The 20409-nt window shown below is 45.9% G+C and overlaps 1 protein-coding gene across 9 annotated transcripts in view; it reads right to left on the bottom strand.

The window, feature by feature from the left end:
• The window catches only part of ZCWPW1 (zinc finger CW-type and PWWP domain containing 1), a 32754-nt gene that overhangs the window by 6954 nt on the left and 5391 nt on the right, over positions 1-20409 (bottom strand). For 4 of the 9 annotated variants that reach the window (XM_083580965.1, XM_083580966.1, XM_083580967.1 and 1 more), the window contains exons 2-11: positions 18671-18744; positions 17321-17598; positions 13620-13698; positions 12558-12615; positions 9356-9504; positions 8457-8603; positions 6594-6710; positions 5742-5862; positions 1804-1879; positions 1492-1596 (exon numbers count right to left, since the gene is read on the bottom strand). In XM_083580965.1, the coding sequence (XP_083437091.1) occupies positions 1492-1596; positions 1804-1879; positions 5742-5862; positions 6594-6710; positions 8457-8603; positions 9356-9504; positions 12558-12615; positions 13620-13698; positions 17321-17598; positions 18671-18695 (1155 nt within the window). In that variant the 5' untranslated portion in view covers positions 18696-18744. The remainder of the gene's footprint in view (positions 1-1491; positions 1597-1803; positions 1880-5741; positions 5863-6593; positions 6711-8456; positions 8604-9355; positions 9505-12557; positions 12616-13619; positions 13699-17320; positions 17599-18670; positions 18745-20409) is intronic. The other 5 variants (XM_083580970.1, XM_083580969.1, XM_083580971.1 and 2 more) reach the window with 2 other exon arrangements.

Raw genomic sequence — 20409 nt, forward strand, 5'->3', positions numbered from 1 at the left:
CAGCTTTGCTAGCAGATTTTGGCAGCTTGCAGACAACCTGTTTATTGAGCACTCGTTTTGATTTGTTTGCAGGGAGGATATACAATGTCGTATCAGGCAACTGTTATCCCATAATTTCCAGTGCATTTTCCTGTCATTTCCCTTACTGCATAACATCTGCTTTTTTTTTGAGGGGGAAGCAGGTTTGTTGCACAAGAGTGCCCATTCCACTTTAATCGTGCGAAGTGAAGTACCGTATTTTTCACCCTATAGGACACACTTTTTCCCCTCCAAAAATGAAGGAGAAATGTGTGTGCGTCCTATGGGGCGAATGCAGGCTTTCGCTGAAGCCTGGAGAGTGAGAGGGGTCGGTGCGCACCGACCCCTCTCCAGGCTTCAGGAAGCTATCCGCAAGCCGTGGGAGAGCTGCGCAACTTTGCGCAGCTCTCCCACGGCTTGTGGAGAGCTGCCTGCACCCCAAAGCCTGGGGGCGCGCTGAACTCAGTGCCCCCAGGCTTCGGGCTTCGCGCAGCTCTCTCATGGCTTGTGGAGAGCTGCCTGTTCTGGGTGCTGGGGTCGGGGGAAGCTCAGGCTTCCCCCGCCCCAGCCCCACGCCTGGGGGGGGGGAATAAAATTTTTTTCTTTATTTCCCCCCAAAAAAACTAGGTGCACCCTATGGGCCGGTGCGCCCTATGGGCCGAAAAATACGGTACTTCACACAGCACATAATTAAACTATGGAACTCCCTCCTACAGGAGGCAGGAATGGCCACCAACTTGGATGGCTTTAAAAGAGGATCAGACAAATTCATGAAGGAGAGGGCTATATTGTTGGTTACTGACCATGATGGTTATGCTTTAATAATAATAAATTTTATTTATACCCCGCCCTTCCCAGCCAAGACCGGGCTCAGGGTGGCTAACACCAGGTATAAAAACAATTGATAAAAATACAACTTAAAAACAAGATTAAAATACATTAAAATGCAGCCTCATTTCAGTAGAAACTCAAATCAAAAACTTTTTGGGGATGAAAACGTCAAATCTTCACCAAGGCCAACTATCCAGACTGGTCCTACGTGGGCCAGAAAAAAGCCAGAGGACTTTGCCCCCACAGTTGGAGGCAGCAATCTTTCTGAATACTGGTTGCTGGAAACCACAGGAGGGGAAGAGGGATCTTGTGCTAGAATCCTGCTTGTGGGTTTCCCATTGGTACATCCGATTGACAACTCTGAGAACAGCATGCTGGATTAGATGGGCCGTATTGCCTTGATCCAGAAGGCTCTTCTTATGTTCTTATGCCTTAATGCAACTGGTCTGGATCCCACCCGCAAAAGAGCAAGCATCGGGAAGTATTCACTTTTCTCAGCTATTGTTCGGAACTTCCTCTAGATCCTGCTCCCTTTCAAAAGGCACCTCCTGTTCATTGGACCCTCTTAGAACCCATAACCTCATGGAGACTGGGACACCTTATTTTGTGAACAAGCCGCCATTAGCGAAAAGCCCCACTTACCACACCATTTCCCTTCGCATAAGATTCCTCAAAGTTCCTCAGCATGGAGGCAGAGATCCAAGCCCGGGTCACAGAGCTGCCCAAGAAGGTCACATGGTACTTGCACTGAAATGGGAATGGAAACCGAGAGCATGTCAGTTGTGGTGGGTGGCCATGCCTGTGAGAGAAAGCGTGTGAACACATCTCAGATAAGGACTAATGTGGGTAAGAACCTTTCAGCTGGAGCTGAGTAGTAATTGCCTCAGGGATAAAGTCAGATTTATCCCACCGACATGCAAACACAATATAAAATAAATATACATAATACTTAACAGGAAGTGAATCTGCCTGAGAAGAGAACAGGAAGTACTCTCCAATGTCTGGATCAGCCTCTATAATTCCAGGCCACCTATAAACACATGGTTGGAAAAGAGCGAAAGACACTGTAGTGAAGACACCGCCAGGCCAACCCTAGCTTCTGCTAGCTGTTAACAGAGGACTGGGAAATGTTTTGAAGCCCCGTTAAAAAAAGCAAACAACTTCTTCTATATGGCCCATATGACCCCAAAAGAGCTTTTGAAGACCTCAAATGCCAATTTGTTCATCTTTTAACTAACAAATGTTACTATTAAAGGTCTGGGTTTTTTTTACCTTTTACCCTTCTGGGAGGACTGGAGGACAATATATGCAATACTAGTTTTGGTCCAGAAGTAAATTGGGGGAAAGTTATTTTGAAGGCTTAAAATGTTAAGCATGCAGGTCGTATATTATAGAAGAACAAGCCTTGCTAAGGAGCAATCAGCATGGCTTCTGTAGGGAAGCCATTCAGATTTCACACAGAACAGTGGTACCTCAGGTTACAGACGCTTCAGGTTACAGACTCCGCTAACCCAGAAATAGTACCTCGGGTTAAGAACTTTGCTTCAGGATGAGAACAGAAATTGTGCTCCGGCGGCGCGGCAGCAGCAGGAGGCCCCATTAGCTAAAGGCCCCATGGTGCTTCAGGTTAAGAACAGTTTAGGATTAAGAATGGACCTCCAGAACAAATTAAGTACTTAACCCGAGGTTCCACTGAACTTGCCTGAGGAAGAGCAGAGGTTCATTTCCTTGGCATCCATTCCATCCCTATGTCTGGACCTGCCACTCTGCATGCACTGAGAGCAAAGGTCTGAACCAGGAGTTTGCTGTTCTCATAGAGGCTCCCGTGGAGGTGTGGGATCAGGGCTCTAAGCTGCATGCAGAGGCCTCCCAAATCTCTTGCACCTTCAATGCAAGGAAAGTGGTGAATCTGGACATACAGCTGTCATGGAGGAGGCAGGACTAGCAAGTACATCCCTTTTCTCTCATCACACCTGCAAAGGGCTAGTGTCAACAAAAGGAGATGTGTACAGTGACCTCATACAGTGGTTGCTTCTGCAGTAGTCTGTCTCTCTACAATTGTCATCCTTCGCTCACATACTTTTTATGGAGCAGTCAGTTGTTGCATACCAGGATTTTTCTGTGTTGCTCTCCCTTGTTTTCTCAGACATGGTTTGTGGTGCTGTATATTGTTTTCGCAATAAAACATCATTGTGGTGTCTCCCTGACCTGTGTGGGTCAAGTGCTATTGAGGCTTTTCAGGGATTCTGTGCCTTTAATTAAATGCTTCCTGTTTGCAAGTTCAGCCTGTTTTATTGCTTCCTGATTAGTGGGGGATTAGTGAGGAACAGCCTATTAATTGCCTCCTCTCAATAGCCTTTCTTAATTGCTCCAATGCTAGTTTTTGGTAGGGAGTGAGGAGACTTTGATTACCCAGCTCCATTGGTTTTTCTTTTGATAGCTAAAATTTGACACTGAGGAAAACAAAAAGAGGCAATTCCAGGAGCAATTAGTGGTTAGATTGTCAGGCTGCTTTTTATTTATTTTAAGCATTTATAAATCCACTTTCTAGGCAAAAAGGCTCCCAATGTTGCTTGCAAAAACCATCAGTAAATCCTAAAAAGACATGATACATGAGGAAAACTGAATGGGATGGAGGAAGACTACAAGTGGCAGGACCTGGATTCAAATTGCCACTTAGTCACTGGGTGACCGAAATGTCTCAGTCTAACCTACCTTACAAGGTTGTTGTGAGGATAGCACAAATAGTACTCATTAACGGTTCCTCATCATCCTGGAAAAAAATGACAAGTGGAGTGCCACAGGGTTCTGTCCTGGGCCTGTTGTTGTTTAACATCTTTATGGATGAAGGAATTGAAGGGATGCTCATCAAATTTGCAGATGACACCAAACTGGGAGGGGTAGCTAATGCCACAGAAGACAGAATCAGAATTCAAAATGACCTTAACAGATTGGAGAACTGGGTGCTAGCTAACAAAATGAATTTCAATAGGGACAAATGTAAGGTTCTGCACTTAGGCAGGAAGAACCAGATGTAGAAATATAGGATTGGGGACACCTGGCTTACTAGCAGCATATGTGAAAAGGATCTAGGGGTCTTGGTGGACCACAAGCTGAACATGAGGAAACAGTGTGATGCAGAAGCAAAAAAGGCCAATGCTATTCTAGGCTGCATCAACAGAAGTACAGTGTCCAGATCAAGGGAAGTAATAGTACCACTCTATTCTGCCTTAGTCAGACCACACCTGGAATACTGTGTCCACTTCTGGGCACCACAATTTAAGAAGGATGTTGACAAGTTGGAATGTGTGCAGAGGAGGGCAACCAAGATGATCAAGGGTATGGAAATTAAACCTTATAAGGAGCGCTTGAAGGAGCTGAGTAAGTTTAGCCTGGAAAAGAGGAGACTGAGGAGATATGAAAGCCATTTTCAAATATCTTAAGGGTTGTCACATGGTGGAGGGAGCATGCTTGTTTTCTCCTGCTCTGGAGGGTAGGACTCGAACCAATGGCTTCAAGTTGCAAGAAAGGAGATTCTGACTAAACATTCGGAAGAACTTTCTGACAGTAAGAACTGTTCAGCAGTGGAACAGACTCCCATGGGAGGTGGTGGACTCTCCTTCCTTGGAGGTTTTTAAACAGAGGTTGGATGGCCATCAGTCATGGACGCTTTAGCTGAGATTCCTGCATCGCAGGGGGTTGAACTAGATGAACCTTGGGGTCCCTTCCAATTCTAAGATTCTATAAAGCCCGGAGATGCGCTGGGCATGTAAGTAAAGCTGTGTATCTGGGGAGCTCCCCTTTCTGCGGCTTAGAGGCCCCATTCTTGGCCAGTTTTTCTGTCAAAAGACTGCAGCTGCTGTACTGGCAAGGGTGCTAAGAAAGATTGGCTATTTTGGCTAAGCCTTTCAAGAAGGGTCAGCAGCTGAGAAAACTGCAGGGATCAAGACACATAGAACTGAGGTTTTTAAGGAGCTGAGATTTAAGTACAGCAGAGCAAAACTGGGGTTTTCACTCTGAGAGACCTGGGCAGGTGTATTTTTGCCTTGGTGTGTATGTCTGTGTGTTGTGTGTGTTGTGTTGGTTAACTAGTGCTGGGACTATTGTTTTGTGCTCCAAGCCTGCCGATAAGATGGCAATGGAAAACTGGTTTGTTTAGCACGGTGTAGTGTGCTGCCCACACAATCAATATTTTCTTGCATTGCACTGCACGATATCCTGAAGCCCGTTTTTTAAAAAAATAAACCCTGCTGTGTTTATGGCTCGCTCTTTCTAATTTGGCACTCTCATTTGTTTCAATGGGACTTGCATCCCTGTAACACATGTTGAGGATCTCTGCCTATGTTAAGGGCAAAGGGGGACCTTATCATTATTATTACTTCAATTTATGTACCATTCTTTACCCAAAGATCTCAGGGCAGTGTACAACATTAGAAACACTTTACAAAACATCCAATGATAAAAACATAGTAAAAAGCATGCTTGTTTGTTGTGGGATGGGTGCTCATCTATGCAGGTGTCTCTCAGCATCTACATAACTTCATCAGCATCAAAATGCCAGCCCATATTTCTTCCCACTTAATCCACAGAAAATCAAATGTTATAAAACAGCCTGTTTGCAGTATCTGAGGCTGCGTACACCCTATGCCTTTGAAACACATTTGAAGAACATTTCCCCCACTCAAAGAATTCTGGGCACTGTAGTTTGCCAAAGGGTGCTTTCAGGAACTGTAACTCTGTGAAGGGAAAAGTACAGTGCCCAGAATTCTCTAAGGGAAATAATGTGCTTTGAATGTGCTTTAAAGTTACAGTGTGTACGCAGCCTCTATGACTCCTTTGTGATATCAGACGTCTGCCTAGAAGCACCCGAGAGTTGTGTGTTCCTTCCCTACCATGGGTATCCATATTGCTTGGCCCACACGATTGACCCAGGAATATAAACAGCATAGACCACCTCGTTCTCAGACCCTGACCATGTTTCCTCTGGAATGCTGCAGCTGTTGTGCTCGGGATCTGCAACGGAAAATAAATACCGCACTGAAAAGAATCTGGGAAGTCTGTGTAATTGAAATAAATGCATTTTTCTCTACCCCGGCCCCTTTTCACTTCTCCCTCCCCTTTACTGAATGCAAGCCGCTTTGGGGCAGGGACCCTTCCTTTTGTACTGCTGCATAAGGTACAATACAGAGGGACAGGAGCAAAACAAAATAACTCATAGAGAAGGCACCAAAAGCAACCCATTGCAGTGACTGGAAGAGGTTCTAGACTTCCACAAGACACCTTCGTTTTGAAAGGGTGGATTTTACAATGGTCAAGAGCATATGATGATGGTGATGCCTTATAATCTCATGTTCATTGGGCCACCTGGGTCAGACTGATACTCCAGTCTTCCCAAACCTGGTACCTTCCAAATGTTGGGGCTGGAACTCTTTATCAGCTCAGGGCTGATGGGAGATGTTGTCCAAGCCTGGTCTGTTCTGACTGGCAGCAGTCCTCTAGCTTCTCAAGTAGTATTTCCCTTCACCTGATTTATGGACTACAACTTTCCGGACTGACCATGCTGGCTGGGACTGATGGGAGCTGGAGCTTAAAAACATCTGGAGAGCCACAGGTTGCCCAGGCAGACAGGGGTTCTGCAGGACACTGAGCAGTCACAATTTTTCGTATTTAACTGAGGGGAGGAGAGACCACCAAATGTCTGTCAGCCCCTGCAGGAAAAGGCTTGCATTTCCCTTCTGTTTTACCTGGGTTCTGGCTACATGTCCAGTCCTCAGACAGAACCGATGGGTCTATGTCACTGCTAAGCCGCCTCCACTTCTCACAGGTTGGATAAGAGCACTGGACCCATGCCATGCACCAGCCTAGAGTGATGAAAGGGGAGAAATCATGAAACAGCAGACTTCAGCTTTATGGAACATGCTTGGAGCTGCACAAGGTGGAGGTGCAGGTGGAGTAGATGAGCATCACTCAGGCTAACTCTAAGTGTGCGGATCCTTCTGTTAGAGGGGATTAAAGCAATCTGTCTTAATATGAATTGTAGCTATGTTATGGGCTACCATATGAAGGTATGTGTTCCTATCTTCTGAAGAGACTGGGGCTTTCAACTCTTCAGATGTGGGTCCATCTATGGATGTTCATTGGGGCTTCCACAAGCCAGGGTACTCAGGGATTCTGTAATGCAGGATGCTTCAGCTGGGCCCAAGACAACCACAGAAGAGTAAGCAACACAACTCCACTTGCTGTCATGTACAGCTCCTGATTAAAGCCACTCCAAAGTATCAGCAATGATTTTACAGCCCGTTTAGACAATGACACTTCCTTCTCATGTGCCTTGGGTGGCAAGCCTGTCCTTGCTGAACACCAGTCAAAACATTCACCTGCTCATTGTTGAATGTGATAGATGCCATCACCTGCCAACAATGTCTTTTTCCAATGTACACAGAACAATAACAACAAAAATGCCAATAGCCAGAAGGGCTGGATATTAAAGAAAACTGAAGGAGGTTGGGGGGAGAGAGAGAGAGAGAGAGAGAGAGAAAGCTGGTATGATGTTGAAGCCACAATGACCAATTGCATACTTTGTGGCTGCAACACCATGCCAAATTCTCTCATACACACACCCGCCCCTGCTGTTTTCCTCAACATCCAGCCTGATGGATGTTTAAGTTCTGGAGAACTTAAAAGTGCTCATGATTTTCTGACATTTTGGCTGTCCTACTTTGGATTTAGTTTCTCCTGTGGACCAATATCTATGCTTTCCCCCTCTATACATAGGATAGGCAACCTCCATGTAAAATAATAAATTGACTCAAATCTGACATCCAAGACAGCAATAACTCAGAAACTAGTGGGAGAGAGGTCTTGAATCTCCCGAGGCACCCTGCAGCCGTCCAAAATATCATTATTCAACAAAGGACCTTGAAAGGGAGACTTCAGGATGAAACTGCTGAACTAGAAATCAGGAGAATGGCTTCCTCTCCCACTACACGTGGTAAAATAACCTCACAAAGTGATCATTGTGCTAATGTCACCTATTAGTACTGCTGCTGTGAATGGCGGTTGCTGTGCTCATCTTACCTTCATTCACGGTTGGCTTAAAAGCATTGTCACAGAGCCTTATATTCCACAGCCCTCTGGACCACTGTCTACACCCCCCTCCCTACCTTCCAATACTCCCAACTATATGTGTCTGCCAATTTCATGCAGGTGAAGTCTAGCCAAGAAAGAAAGCTACTGCAATCATAGTCTTTATGGTGCCACAAGACCCTTGGCAGTTTCCCCATAATTAATGGAATATCTAACAACGGCAGCTCTGCAGCCTCCTTTGTGGGTGTTCTGTGATTCAATACACTTCATTTTATTATTTTTAAGCAGTGGGCCACTCAGCTCACTTTCTTGTTCTTACAGCAAGTTATTTAAGGTTGCATCAATCCCCGCCAAACGTCCAGGGCTTTCCCCTGTGGACTGTGCACAAAAAAACGGCAGGAGCGCCGCAGCCCACCAGAGCTCCGAAGCCAGTCTGGCCGATCTGCCTTCGATCCCCCATCCCCATTTGTCCACCATCCTCCCTAAAAACCCTCTGGAGCAGCAGGAAGGGTTCAGCTCACTGCAGCCACTTCCTCCTCGGTCTGCCTCCTCCTTCTCCTGCATTTCCTCTTGGTCAATGCGGACGTGGGCGTTGCCCTGAACTTTCTTCTTGGGCGCACCTTTCCGGTTTTCCTTACGCCCTCCATTGTCTCCTCCTGATTTCTCATCTGCCAGGAGACAAAGAGAAACAAGTTGTTGTGCGCGCCCGTGTTTGCCTCTTTGCGGTGGTGGGGTGGCAGCAGCGGAGCTAGTGAGTGCCGGGAGGAAACTGTGAGCTGCCTAGCAGTCAAGAGCAGCAACTTGTTTTGAAACACTGGAAAGAATGTGGATCTCTGCCCTACACAGGGCTTGTGGCCCCTCTCCCTGGGGCTGCACTGGTACTGAGTCACTTCCCTTTGCCAGGCTTCCCACCCACCCGGACACGTTCGGCCCATGGCCAATGGCACCTGCTGCTCCCATCTTGCACAGCCCCCATTCATTTCAACTGAGGTTTAATCCTGGTGTGTTTTGCTCAGTGCTTGTTCATGCAAGAGACTTAGGCTATGTGCACATTAGGGGTTTGAAACATAGCAAGGTAGTTTCTGCCACTGTGGTTCAAAGAGAGGGCAAGGGTGTCTTCACCTGATGCACATTAGCTGTTTGGTTCTTCCATGCCTGCATTCCCTCCCCACAAAACTCCTATTCACAAAACTGTCATCTGAGCATGCTCAGTGGCTGACTCAAGCATACATACCTCTGCTTAACTGCAAAATGAACGTGGCTTTCCTTTTCAAATCGGATGGAAGATAGTTTGAACAACAGGGTTTATCAAGAAACCACAGGATATGAATTGTGCCAAAGCCATGTGTACATAGTTTCAAACACTAGCAGTGGGAGCGTACTAGAGCCAGAGTAAATAGTAATATGTACATAGGCTTACTTTTCTCCTGTCTGTCCTTATTCACAGAATGTGTTCTGTGTTTCTTTTTTTTTAGCAGATGCTGCTTCTGATCCGTTTCTGAAACAATCACCTCACTTTTCTTTCCAAAGACCATGTCCTCCGCAGCTGGAGAGACCCCCAAAACCTTCCTGAAGAAAAGAGCACAAGCACACAGTTAGGGCCTACTTCAGCAGGGTGGAATATTGAAAACTAGTCTGCTTGGGGACATTGATACAAGTTGCACTGATATGTTTCCAGCAGGGGTGAGCAAATCTCTGTTTCTCATTTCTCCAGTGGGAAGATCAGTTGTCCATATTCTTGTGAATTTTTTAAGTGCTCATGAAAAGTCATCGGCATTTTAGTGCTAATTTTTCCAAATATACCCATGCTTGTATAAAATTTTGACCAATACTTTTGCAGACCAATTTTCCCTAACTGTAATACCTTTGTCTGCTATTTACACTAATATGCACACATGTTTGTACACACTTTAACCTACTATGTACATTTTTGAACGCATTACTTGGCTTGAAGAACTGTGCTTCAAAATTCAGAGAAATGTGAATTTCGAGGGGTAGCTGGGGCTTTGTTCTCGTAGTGTTTCAGAAAGGGCAAATTAGGTTCACCTTTAAATGAGAACTGAGTTTGAATATCTCCCCCATCTCTTGAGGAAGGAACAAAGTCGCTCACCACCACCACTATGAACCTGGGAAGGCTGTAGCTTAGGTCATAACAGGCTTCAGCCTCCTGGATCATTCCCCAAAATTTGTAGCTAAATAAACATGGAGATGAGTGCACTCTCCTCATCCAAGGGGACGTGATGCTGTGTGAAGGTTTCCCTGAACTTTACATCACTCCCAAGAAACATAAGGGACCTTCTTTCAGCCCCAAAGTTTGCTTTTTAAGAGAATAAGTTTAACTCTTGCCCTGCCACTGTTTCCCGGCTCTAATTGTCTACCCCGTGTATCTAAAAGGCACGATTAGTTACATTTAGAGCCCCCTTGATGCAGAGAGGAAGTTGCTTTGAGCAGAGAAAAGATGTGAGCAGAAAGGGTTAAGTGCCACGTCCCTTCTGCAGAAGACACACCTCTTTACCTTGGCCAGAACCATAGCTGGGGTTTGCCCTGGTGACCCCTGCAGAGGGGTGACATTGAGGCTCCCAGCTTGTATGAATGTGTATGCAAATGTGTGTGCACGCGTGTGCGTGCCAAAAAGCGTCTTTGAGCCTGGTGAAAGAAAGCCTAGTTTCACCCCAACCTTGGTCTCTGTGACACATGAGAGATACGGTATATATTTTCAAGGCCTACCCTAATCCTGTGACTTTAATTGGTTTGAAACTGTTTTTAACTGAATTTTAAGTTGCCCTGGAACCTTATAGTAACATCCTCCCATTGGAGGTGTTCTTTAACAATATTCTAAGGAGGGCGCCTGGGAACACCAACTAAAACTAAACTCTGCTACATAGACATTTCCTGTACTTGGGCACCACCTTGAGGCCAAAGCGTGATTTTCACATGCCTGGACATTCCTGCGTTGCTTTTCTAAATAATATTGCCCAGGTAGGCAGTCTTGGGGCATTTTTTACGCAAGAGGCTTAAATCAGCTTTTGGTTTCACTGGTTTGCAAACGTGAATGAAAATCCCACACTGATAGCAGTCATTTCTTTCACATTATGTCCTTCCATAGGTAGCATTCACACAAAACTTACACAGAACACTCCCATAAATTGAAACAGGCCGTATGAGGGAGTATGAGAGCAAGTTTAGCAATTCGCAATATAAAACTGCTGGTAGAGATCTACGATTTTTTTATTAATTTAGGTCAGCCTTCCTGGTGCCCTCCAGATGTTTTGGACTACAACTCCACATAGCTGTACTGGCTGGGGCTGGTGTGCCCTCACGGGAACACAACGCCAAGATTTGTTTACTGCCTCCTTCACATTTCTTCCCTCTGGCAAGAGATAATTTCCCTTGCCCTCTTAATAAAACCATACCATCCAAGCTCTCAGATTTACCTGTGATGTTACAAGACGCTCATTATCATTCCTATGCTGCTTTTTAGCTGGAAAATCGCCACACATTTCTTATCTAATTCATACTGACTGTAACTAAAGTTCCCAGCTATCTTTTTTTCCGGCAGGGGCCCTACACCTTTCACAGTAGCACAACCAAGCAGGCAACCCTTTTCCTCCATCGCCAGGGCTGCATGCTCTGAACTGCTCCACCTGCTGAATTCCTGCTTGTCACATATCTGCTAAAGACACAGGTGGGGAAAGGCTCAACAAACCTGCTTTACAACGTCAGGTACATAAATCTGATAGCCTCTGTTACTGCGCCATGTGAAAGATAGGGGGAATACAGGCCTGATTTGTCCACCCAGGAATGGGGAATGTCAGGTTTAGAAGTCAAGTGCAACACTACAGGCATTTCTGTCTGGGTCTTGGAACTCTCTTCAGGCCACACATCCTTCACCGGCCCCGCTTTGCGCCCTCCTTGAGTGTTTGTGCTTGACTGGAATTTGTTCCTGACCACTGATAATGCCCTTTGTGTTATGTATTGAAGTTCTCACCCTGGGCCAACAGGGGGATACTGTAGATAGCTCAGGTCCACATATGCAAATAAGGGATCAAAAGTGATGTTCAGTGACTGGATAGTTACAGAAAGTGTTACAGTTGCGTTGTAGTGGAGCTCTATATAAGCAGGCTGGCTGAACCCTTCAGTTCAGTTCTGTTCTGACCTGTGAATAAACAAGAGCTGTTTGGAGAATCGCTGTGTCGTCTGATATGTTCACCCACAACTTAACACTTTGCTTGCCTGGATGGAGGATAGAGAAGGGTGTGAGAGTATGTGTAGAAACTGTACAAAGGTAAAATCTGCATCCATTGCCCTGCCTGCTTTTGCCTCTGGCACTGTCCACCACTGTCAGGTACACACACACACACCCCCGCCACAGTAGGTTCTCTAGGAGGCAATGTGGCGCTCGGGTTGAAAAAGGTTCCCTGGGCCCTGCTTTAGGGTCTCCTTGCTTGCAGCACTTTGGGTTCTGGTCAGCTCCTTCCCTGCAGCAGCGAAGCACAAGCTCACAACGTTCAAGGTGCAAATTACAGAAATTGTTTTTGAGGAACGGCTTGGGAATGCCTCTGGGAACGTGAAGAGCGCCCCGCCTTCAGCAGCGAGGCCGAATATGCAGCCGTGCAACTCACCTTCCCAGATCTTGTTTCTCAGTAGGCTTTGCCGAAATGGTTCTCTTCGCAGAGTCTTCTGGAAATAAAAAAGCAAAACAGCTTTAAATAGCTAAGCCCTGAAGGATTATGAGTTCATAAAATAGTTTGATGTTGGCTTGAGCGATAATCACTGCCAGCTCCCAAACATTATCTTCAAAAGTTGACAGGCTTCCAAAGTTTCAGCCATTAACAGAGCTTCTCAGATGTAAGTATGACTTAATTCAAGGGGGTTACTTCCAGGTAAGTAGGAATATGATTGCAACTGTAGTGGCACAACTCATGGCAGACGGCAAAGCAAGTACTCCAAGAGTTTAAGCAGCATCTAGTTGCGGGAACCAAGGGGGGGAAGCCAGTTTCAGTTCTCCGTCTCTAGCCTCCTTCATTCCTGCTTTCTGTTAACACAATATTATGTTGCTGCTGTGGGGAGGGGTCATTCAGAGGGCCTTTTGGGGGACTAAACACTCCTTGTCAGTTCCATCCTTGCCCCTCAAGGGAACCATGCAATAAAACCAACTGAAATTAAGACCAAGCGTTTGTGTGTGAAGTGCCTCGGATTTTAGTGGCCATGTCTATGTGTGATGGGATGATGAGCTGCTTGTGCGCGAAATTCTTAGTCCCTCAGAGTTTGGCTAAGTCCACAAACCTCTGTCTGTAACGGAGCTCCTTAAGCATGGCTCCGTCAGTCGCTAGTAGAATCCGACAGTGGGCGTTTACGGAATTTCCTCCAGCATAAAAGCTCCTTAACGGAAACGCGCCTTCTGGACTCTCGGCGCGACAGTTTCCGGCGAGGAGTGGGTGTCCCTATAGGAGGTCCTGAAACCTCCCCACTGTTTTCGCTGGAAGTGTCTCTGAGCCATCCCTCCGACTCACTTTCCCTTGGAGCTCCTTCTCTCCCCCTGCTGGTTCCCTCCTCAGCTGATAAGTCTCTCCCAACCTCTGTGAGCCCTTTCGCCTCCTGTTCTTCCGATGGCAGTTCCCTGACACTATGTTACAGCAACATCTTTCTGCCCTTGTGTCTCTCGCCCACCTCAACCAGCATACCCATACACTCCTGCAAAGGCTTCTGAAGCGCACTCTGGACAATCTCCTCGAACTGTGCATCGGTGAGGCCACCTTCTTCCTGCCAAAAGATGAGCAAATGTAACAACAATACCACGCCCTGCATAGTAAGCATAGGCCCCTGGCTAGCATTGGCAGAGGGGCTGCTTTTGAAACAGCTTTGAAACATCGGCTGGTCCAAAATGCAGCGGCCAGGCTTTTATTTGGTCCTCAATAATCAGAACGTATTTGTCTCTGGATTCATTCTACGTAGTTCTTTATTACTGCTCTGTTTTCAAGGTCGTTTGCTAGTGTAAAGCCTTAGACCAAGGGTCATTTATGTATCTTATGCATAGCTGCAGTCACTATAAAATACCCATTCCACAAAAGAAAAACTGCCAGTTCTCAGAAACCCCCTCCGAAAAAAGCATGAGGCAGAACACTGACATACACACACCAAATAAAAAAATAAAAAGCAGGCAACACTAAAACCAAACAAGCAACCCCCCCAACAAACAAAAACAAAGCAACCCTCTCAAAAAAACAAAGAAAAATACAGACAAAATACCCACAACTGCAAACTGCTTAGAATCAAATAGAATAAAACTTTTGTGAATATATAAATGTATTATTTTTGGTTGGACTAGATGACCCTTGCGGAAGGTCCATTCCAGCACAACATTTCTATGATTAAATGTGAGGCCCAGAAACATTCTGGGGGAAGGGCCTGCTCTTTGTGCCTGCTCTTTATTTTCCAGCCCAGCTCAACCCATGGTGGTTAAAAACAATGTCTGAGGGCACCATGGCTCCATGTTGGGAATCCCTACCCTAAATGGTCTTTGTTAGAGGTATCGGTTTGTTGGTTGCTCAAGAGCAATCAGGCAATATGCCTCCAAAGCATGTTCTAAGGCTTTCTTATTAGTGATAAACCCTTTAGAATGCAGAGCACCTGTATTCCGTCCGTGTCTTGCTCATTCACTGGCAGAATCTGAGAGTGGGTGGTCCTTAAACCTTCCCCACCAGAGTAGTTTCTTGACGCCCAGTCTGCGCCTCCCCTCTCTGCGCGGAAGTTTTCTGTGCAAGGAAGGCTTGGGTAACGGGGGACCTACTTCCTCCCCGCTTTGCTCCGGCAAGGTGTCCTGGCATCGCCTTGCCTCCTCCGCCCCCTGCTTCTCCTCTCCACTAGAGGCATGATTACCTTCCTCCGCTGAGGAATTGCTGCTTCCCACGATCTTTGGGGGCTCTCTGTAATCCACCCGGCCTTTCCCCTCTCGCCCCTGAGCCGATGGCAGTTCCCTGACAGTCTTGGACCCAGTTACCACATGGACCACGTGCTCCCAGGTCAACCTGCCCCACTTTAAAACCTGCCTTGCAGGCTCTGCTTCCCAGGAAATGAGCGTGAGGGACCTGGCTGGGGCTTTGGAATGACTTCCCTGTGGTCATTCACCCGGCTCTCCCTCCATTGTCTTCTAGACAGAAATGGAAAACATTTTTAGTCAAACCAGTTTTGAATCGCTAGTTTTAGCCCTGTTTTTTAATTATTTTAGTTGAACGTTTTAAATAGCTTTTAATGTGTCTTAATATTTAATATTATGTATTATTTATATAGGTGGGTTTTGGCCTTGTTTGTTAACTGGTCTGAGTATTTACTGGTGGAAGAATGGTAAGCAAGCACTCTTCCGTCCCAGAAATACGGAGCTGCAAAATGAGGCCTGTATAATGAGATTTAGTGAGATTCCTTCAGTGCAAGATTTTGCACCTTCCCTCAGAGAGGTTTAGCTTGCTTCCTGCGGGAACAGTTTTCATAGAATCACAGAATCTCAGAGCTGGAAAGCATCCCAAGGGCCATCTAGTCCAACCCCCTGCAATACAAGAATTTATCTAATTGTTTCCCACAGCACCGCTCGCTCATTGCCTGAAGTTATTTCCACGCATTTTAATTCACATCTGGGTGGTGCTCTTGCCTTTCGTAAGTATAACTTGAGGCCTGCTGAAGAGGAGCTATTGAACTTCGGAAGAAATTTGCATTAAAAATAAGCTTAGCAAGGCCCACGTTTAATAACTGCCAAAGAAAATCATAACCTCTGGCAAGCTATTCCCCAACTGAAAAAAAAGAGAGGGGAGGAATATAAATTTCATGTGGGCTTTAAAGGCTGGATCTACATTGATCTCTAAAAACACTATTACAGTGGTACCTCTAGATACGAACGGGATCCGTTCCGGAGCCCCGTTCGCATCTAGAAGTAAACGTAACTAGCGATGGCATGTCTGCGCACGCGCGTGTCGCTTTTTGCCGCTTCTGCGCATGTGCGTGATGTCATTTTGAGCATCTGCGCATGCGCAAGCGGCGAAACCCGGAAGTAACGCACTCCGTTACTTCCAGGTTGCCGAGGAGCGCAACTTGAACGCGCTCAAGTCGAAGCGTATTCAACCCGAGGTGTGACTGTAAAAACAACATTAAATATTGTTATATATTGCTCAATGTATTTTTCCATTGCCAGCAGTTTGCAGCTCTGCAGCTCCCACTGGTGTCAAATTTTTATAACTCATTTTTAATGTTATAACTGACCAGTGTAGATTAGTCCTAAGTCTACACCTCCTCAGAGAAAGAGATGCCTCTGTTGTTGACTGCAAACACCACATTTCCCAAGTTTTCTCAACAGCAGAAAACTCTGAGCTAGGAAAAAGGTCCCTGAAGCAGTGTGTCTCTAACGTATGTTGATTACATCCCAGCAACACAAAGTATCATCACGGTGCCCTAGCAGTACGGAGGTAAATGTGACTCATTCATAACTTAGTCTGAGCCAAAATTAACAAGCTTTCAACCATTGCCAGGGATCAACCCTGGGGCATGTGGAAGAATAAAGATGAGGGTGCTTCTGAACATATGCAGAGGGGTGTTTCCCTCAATCATGGCAGGCCCTCTATCCACAGGCCAAGCAACCCTCAACTTAAGTATCCTCTGAAAACGAGAAGGGCAAAACTTTTAGTGGTTTTTGTGGGGTGGGATGCAGTGGCGTAGCGTGGGGGTGCAGAGGGGGCCGGCCGCACCGGGCGCAACATCTGGGGGGTAGGGTTAGGGGGCGCAAATCCACAGGTTAGGGGGCGCAAATTACTTGCCTTGCCCCAGGTGCTGACAACCCACGCTACGCCACTGGTGGGATGTTAACTATTTTAAAATAGTTGTTATCTACCAAGAGTTTCCAAGGAGAGAGCTCTGAAGATTTGACTTGGAAAAACCCTCCCTTGAGGGAGCAAACCTATATAATAAATAGGTAAAGGTAAAGGGACCCCTGACCATTAGGTCCAGTTGTGGCCGACTCTGGGGTTGTGGCGCTCATCTTGCTTTACTGGCCAAGGGAGCCGGCGTACAGCTTCCGGGTCATGTGGCCAGCAGGACTAAGCCGCTTCTGGCGAACCAGAGCAGCGCACGGAAACACCGTTTCCCTTCCCGCCGGAGCGGTACCTATTGATCTACTTGCACTTGGACATGCTTTCGAACTGCTAGGTTGGCAGGAGCAGGGACCGAGCAACGGGAGCTCACCCCGTTGCGGGGATTCGAACTGCCGACCTTCTGATCAGCAAGTCCTAGGCTCTGTGGTTTAACCCACAGCGCCACCCCCGTCCTATAGCGGTACATAAATATAAATAGCGGTATATAAATTCAATAAATAATGATAATCATCTGCATTTCCACCACCTACATTTCTGGCCATGCCTGGATCCTTCTTGCAGTCTTCTTCCTTTACAGTCCTAGCAGGAGGGCTCTCTTTCTTCCTCTTATCTTGAGCTTTCGCTGTTTTGATGGGCTTGGCTGCAATTCTGTCACATGGGGCATGGGCATGGTGCAGAGGAGCAGGAATGCCTTTAGTTTCAGCACCTTCCTGTTTGTCCTGGAGCTCTAGCAGTTCCCCTTTTGCAAAGAGCTCGCGAGGTTTAGCTACTGGGGGAGCGAACGTTCTTTTGGGCACTTTCCCAGCTTCTGAAGTTGCAGAAAACACATCATGTTGTTTAGCACATAATAACATATGGTTAGTAACATAGTAACATCACAGAACGCATTTTGCTGCCTGAGGCAGAAAATCCCAAGGCCTTCCTCAACCTGTCAGTCTCCAGCTGTGCAGGCTGCAGCTGGTGGGAGTTGGTGTCAAAAACATCTGGAAGGCACTGCTCAAGCCTTCTAAATCCTGTTCTAGACTTTTTTTAAAAAAATGGTTTGTTTTTTTAAAAAATGGTTGTTGTTTTTTTAAAAAAAGGATGGTTACTGCTGCCATCCTTTTATTTTAATGCTCCAGAATATGAGCAAACTTCTGCATCGGAAGACTGTGGTGTGAGTTCATACTCCCTCTCAAAGCAGAGAATACCATATTTTTTGCTCTATAAGACTCACTTTTTCCCTCCTAAAAAGTAAGGGGAAATGTGTGTGCATCTTATGGGGCGAATGCAGGCTGCACAGCTGTCACAGAAGCCAGAACAGCAAGAGGGATTGCTGCTTTCACTGTGCAGCAATCCCTCTTGCTGTTCTGGCTTCTGAGATTCAGAATATTTTATTTCTTGTTTTCCTCCTCCAAAAACTAGGTGCGTCTTGTGGTCTGGTGCGTCTTATAGAGGGAAAAATACAGTGACCTTTGTCAATCTCATACCCCTGCTTTTGACAAGAGTGAAATTGACAGTTTTCAGCTTTGGCATCATTTGGGAAACAAAACCACAATTTTAACTGGAAAACACAATCTTCTTCTCTCTAGTGCTTTAAGTGCACATCTAGTGACACACGTTGCTGCTGCTGCTGCTGCTGCTGCTGCCACCACTACTTATACACACACATACACTTCTTTCCCTCCCCTGGAAGGATAAAATGGAGCAGTTTTTGCAATTTCTTTAAGAGCTTGCAGAAAGTGGTGGTGGTAAAGAGCTAGGGGGGTTGCTCTTTGTAGCACTGTGTGGAGCAGGAGCAGCTCTCTCCCCCCCCTGCGCACTACTTGCGCCTGAGAAACACGCCCACACCGTACAGTACTTCCTTTAAAATAAATAAATGGAGCACACACTGATCTTACCGCCTTTATTGTTCTGACTTGTCATTATGTATCAGCGGTGTGTCTACACCGGGAGGTGTGCGTTTTTCGTCTAACTTGAGGAACGAGAGAGAAGGGGAAGGAAGAGAAAGCAATAAAAATACATGATTAGCTGTTTTTCTTTTTAAAGAGTTATTATGTTCTTTGAGAAGATAAAAGACGGGGAACGGCCCCAGGATTTCCCTGCATTTCCTAAATCCTAGCTTCAGATAGGAATCCCAACTGCGTAATCTAACCACAGTTAAAATCCATGAGCGGTTCTCAATGCAGTCAAAGCATTATTTACAGAATTGTGTGTGTAGTGTGCTGTTCAATATTAATTTGGAATTAAACGGTGTGATCTTGGAATGTTCTCTCAAATGTAAATTGGACCTTATAGCTTTCCTCCCTAGGTACAACTGATTTTTTTTTAAATAGGGAGGATCTATACTGTTAATAACGATGCCTATGTTCTACCCTCCACCGTCTAAGGATACCTTTGAACACCCGTTGCTGCGATTCACAAGTGCGGAGAACACAGCTGTGTTCAAATCCTGCTTGCAGGTTTCCCATACAGTGGGACATAATTCGTTCTGGAGGTCCGTACTTAACCTGAAAGTGTTCTTAACCTGAAGCACCACTTTAGCTAATGGGGCCTCCTGCTGCTGCCGCGCCGCCGGAGCCCAATTCCTGTTCTCATCCTGAAGCAAAGCACTATTTCTGGGTTAGCAGAGTCTGTAACCTGAAGCATATGTAACCTGAAGCATATGTTACCTGAGGTACCACTGTAATAGGTACCTGTCTGGCCACTGTGAGAACAGGATGCTGGACTAGATGGACCTTTGGCCTGATCCAGCAGCCAGGCTCTTTTTACATTCTTACATTCATTCTTGCACTGCACAGCAAGCAAAAACCAATTATTAAGGTATTCAGATTCACTGCAGAAGTACCACCTGTTGATTTCTGCCTATTGTGAAAAAGGCAGAGACCATGGGCATAGCCAAGGGGGGACAGGGAGGGGCAGCTGTCCCCCTAAATCAATAAAAATCAATGGCTAACTGAGGTTCTGCCCACCCCCCAACAAAAATCCTGGCTACGCCCATGGCAGAGACCCCTCTTCTCCTAAAAAGCTGGCAGCTCTCTGTGGAGGTAGGAAAACATGAGGTCTAAATTACCGTATATCGGAGGAAGCATTCACAAAACCAGAACTTTTTGACACTGGGTTAATTAATTTGCATAATAAATACCTCCCCCCTTACATTTTCTGTTTTGCATTAAGGTTATTGTTAAGGCTTGATTACTGTTAAGGTTACGCAACCAGGATTTAGTTGACAAATGGCCTCTCTCCATTAAAACGGCGCCAGTGCTGCCTTGTTCCTGTAAAAAAAAATACAGGACACGACAAGGCTGTGCTGCAATGCCTCTGGACAATCGTTGAACTGACGTTTGGTTTCTTGTTTCCAGACCTGACAGGCACATGCCCCCGGAAGCAGAGTGGTCAGAAACTTCTTAGCAAGAAAAAGAAGGAAGTGTTGGTTTAATTTATTTAATACGACCATCAGCCCTGCCTTTTCATTTGTTATTTAAAAATCAAAGTGGATGCTGTTGGAAGTTTGAGTAGTATTTCATGGGTTAAAATGGAGTGAGGAATCTCCAGAATCCCAGACTACCCCTGCACTTTTAACTTTGTGATCTGACTTCCTATCTCATTGACAGACTTATTTTACACTTTCCTTCTCTTC

This window comes from Podarcis filfolensis (genome assembly GCF_964270895.1).
Source record: "Podarcis filfolensis genome assembly, chromosome: 13".
Lineage (NCBI taxonomy): Eukaryota > Metazoa > Chordata > Lepidosauria > Squamata > Lacertidae > Podarcis > Podarcis filfolensis.